Below are 2,550 nucleotides of genomic sequence, written 5' to 3'. Positions count from 1 at the left end.
AAATATTTTGGGTTTCCTATAAACATTTTTTATTATGATGCATGGAAATGATTAATAAAATTCAAATGAATATTTTGATGATAAGTCAAATGATCATGAAATTATTTTTCAAAATGCATAATGAAAAAAAATGCAATTTTAGTCAATTTCTTCTACATGTAAAATATTGACTTTATGTTGACTTTTTACTATATATGCATATACGAATAATTATGGTGACTTTATTTGATGATATAAATGCATATGGCTAAAAATACAAAATTGGACAAATGGACTTGTATCAAATGAATTTAAAATGCTCGGATAAAATTGGGGTATGACAGCTGATAAAGATAACATTGATAAAAATATTTGTGTGCTGATCTCTCAAGTTTTGGGTATTGAACCTTAAACTAGTGTTATGCCGGATGTCTCCACATCCTTGCCCCAACCTGATAACCCTACTGAAACCCCTATGGATAAATCTGATAAAAATGTCTCTACTCAGTCCACTGAAAAATCAGAAGAAAAGTATGATTCTGATGGCATGTGTGGTGATTTATCTAACAAAGAAGAAAACTCTCGAGAAAAGAAGGATCAATCTACAGACATTGTGAATGTAGAGGATATGGACTCTGATGATGAGCCCATAGGCAAAAGATTGGCTCCAGGAATAACTAAAAGGTTAAAGAATAGAAAAGGTAAAGTAGTTGAATCCTCCAACATGCCTTCTAAATCTATCAAGAGAAGTACTAGTGTTGGCCCTACAAAAGGATGAAGCAAGGTCGTTACTCCTACTATGATTCGAACATGATGTTCAAGACATCGTTTATGCTACAAGAAAGCAAGTTTCTGGGAAGAAGATTCCAGCAAATATTCTTGAAGTTCCAATTGACAACATCTCCTTTCGCTCTATGGAGAATGTAGAAAAATGGAAATTTGTCTACCAAAGAAGGCTGATGTTGGAAAGAGAACTTGGCAAAAATGCTTTTGAGTGCAAAGAAGTAATGGGTATGATCCAAGAAGCTGGATTGATGAAAAGTGTAACTGGATTTGACAAGTGTTATGAAATGCTTGTTAAAGAGTTTATTGTGAATATCTCTAAGGATTGTGATAACAAGATGGGTAAGAAGTTTAGAAAGGTGTATGCAAGAGGAAGGTGTGTGAACTTCTCTCCTGAAATCATAAATAGGTTTTTGGGCAAAAATGAAGAAGAACAGGCTGAAGTGGAAGTTTCTGACAATATCATTTGCATAGAAATTACGGTAAAACAAATAAAGGAATGGCCTAGAAAAGGAAAGCTGTCAGCAGTTTGCTTAAGTGTGAAGTATGCAATACTTCAAAGAATTGGAGCTGCTAATTGGGTGCCAACTAATCACACTTCCAACATTACTACAGGATTGAGTAAGTTTATTTATATTGTAGGGACCAAAACAAATTTTGACTTTGGATCCTATTTCTTTGAACAAACAATGAAACATGTTACCTCATTCGTTGTGAAAATGCCTATAGCCTTTCCTTCACTAATTTATGATGTTATACTGAGTAAACACCCAAGTATTTTGCTCAGTTCTGATAGTGTTTGCCAAAGAAATTCCCCTCTTTTATTACATTATAGGTTGTTTATTGGGAAACACGTTCCAGATAGTGTCATTACATCTGGAGAGAAACCCATTAGGTTCACTACTAAGACTAGAATCCTTGTTGAACTAAAAGAAACCTGCAAAACCTTGGATGACACTATTAAATTATGTATTGAAAGGAAGAGCATGCTTGAGATTTTGATAAAGGCCCTGTCTGAAGAAGGGGATGAGGGAAATGTGGAAGGTGATAATGTGGATGGAGAAGATTCTAAAGAATAAGGTGCTAATACTAGTGATGATGAAGAAACAACCAACTGTGATGAAGACTAAAGTTTTCTAACTCTTTTGTGATTTTCTTTGTGCTTCTAGTTGTTGTTTTTTGTGGGCTATCCCTGAATATTTATGCATTTTAAGTGCTCTTGGTTTGTAACTTAACTGATTGGTTGCTCTGCTACTTCTAAGTGTGATTGTGTTTGTCAATTTTTTGCCTAAAAGGGGGAGTAGTTCTGTGGTCATTTTGATAGCCCTGTCATGACTCCTACCCCTTGAGGGGGAGTACTTATGGAGGGGGAGTAACTCTTTCCCCTGTTCTACTACTCAGGGGGAACATATGTGTTTCGAGCTTATGCCTTATGGTGATAGGCTAGTTCGTGCGAGGTGCTTATTTTAATGAAGTCAGATCAAATGTCTTAACATCCTGACTGAGATAATTTATTTTTCTCTTATGCAGGTTCTTCGTGTGAGGTTTTTATTATCTCTGTTGTGAGCCTAGGTTTTTATGTTGCGCTTGCCTCTGTTGTTTTGGGTTGAAGATGATCAATTCTTTTCTCTTGCTTGTGTGTTATTTATATTGCTCCTTATTGATATGATCTTTACCCTCTTTCTAATGGGGCTATGCAAATGTTGTTTAGCCAAGATTTACCAAATGGGGAGATTATTAAGTCTAGTGTGTAGTGATTGGCTGCATTTTGGAAAAACATGTATTCAA

The 2,550-nt window shown here is 35.2% G+C and overlaps 1 protein-coding gene across 1 annotated transcript; it reads left to right on the top strand.

Annotated features, from left to right (window-relative positions):
- The first annotated feature begins 893 nt into the window (after positions 1 to 893).
- Positions 894 to 1,841, top strand: LOC127121622 (uncharacterized). Its single transcript, XM_051052080.1, has one exon. It carries the CDS (start codon positions 894 to 896, stop codon positions 1,839 to 1,841), a length of 948 nt encoding a protein of 315 aa, XP_050908037.1.
- Positions 1,842 to 2,550: the final 709 nt, after the last annotated feature.

This window comes from Lathyrus oleraceus, chromosome 2 (assembly GCF_024323335.1).
Source record: "Lathyrus oleraceus cultivar Zhongwan6 chromosome 2, CAAS_Psat_ZW6_1.0, whole genome shotgun sequence".
Taxonomy (NCBI): Eukaryota; Viridiplantae; Streptophyta; class Magnoliopsida; order Fabales; family Fabaceae; genus Lathyrus; species Lathyrus oleraceus.
This window is presented reverse-complemented; position numbering and strand designations above follow the sequence as displayed.

Bases quoted from the DNA above. Each gene is read 5' to 3' on its own strand.
- LOC127121622 (XM_051052080.1), top strand. From the start codon at position 894: ATGGAGAATGTAGAAAAATGGAAATTTGTCTACCAAAGAAGGCTGATG.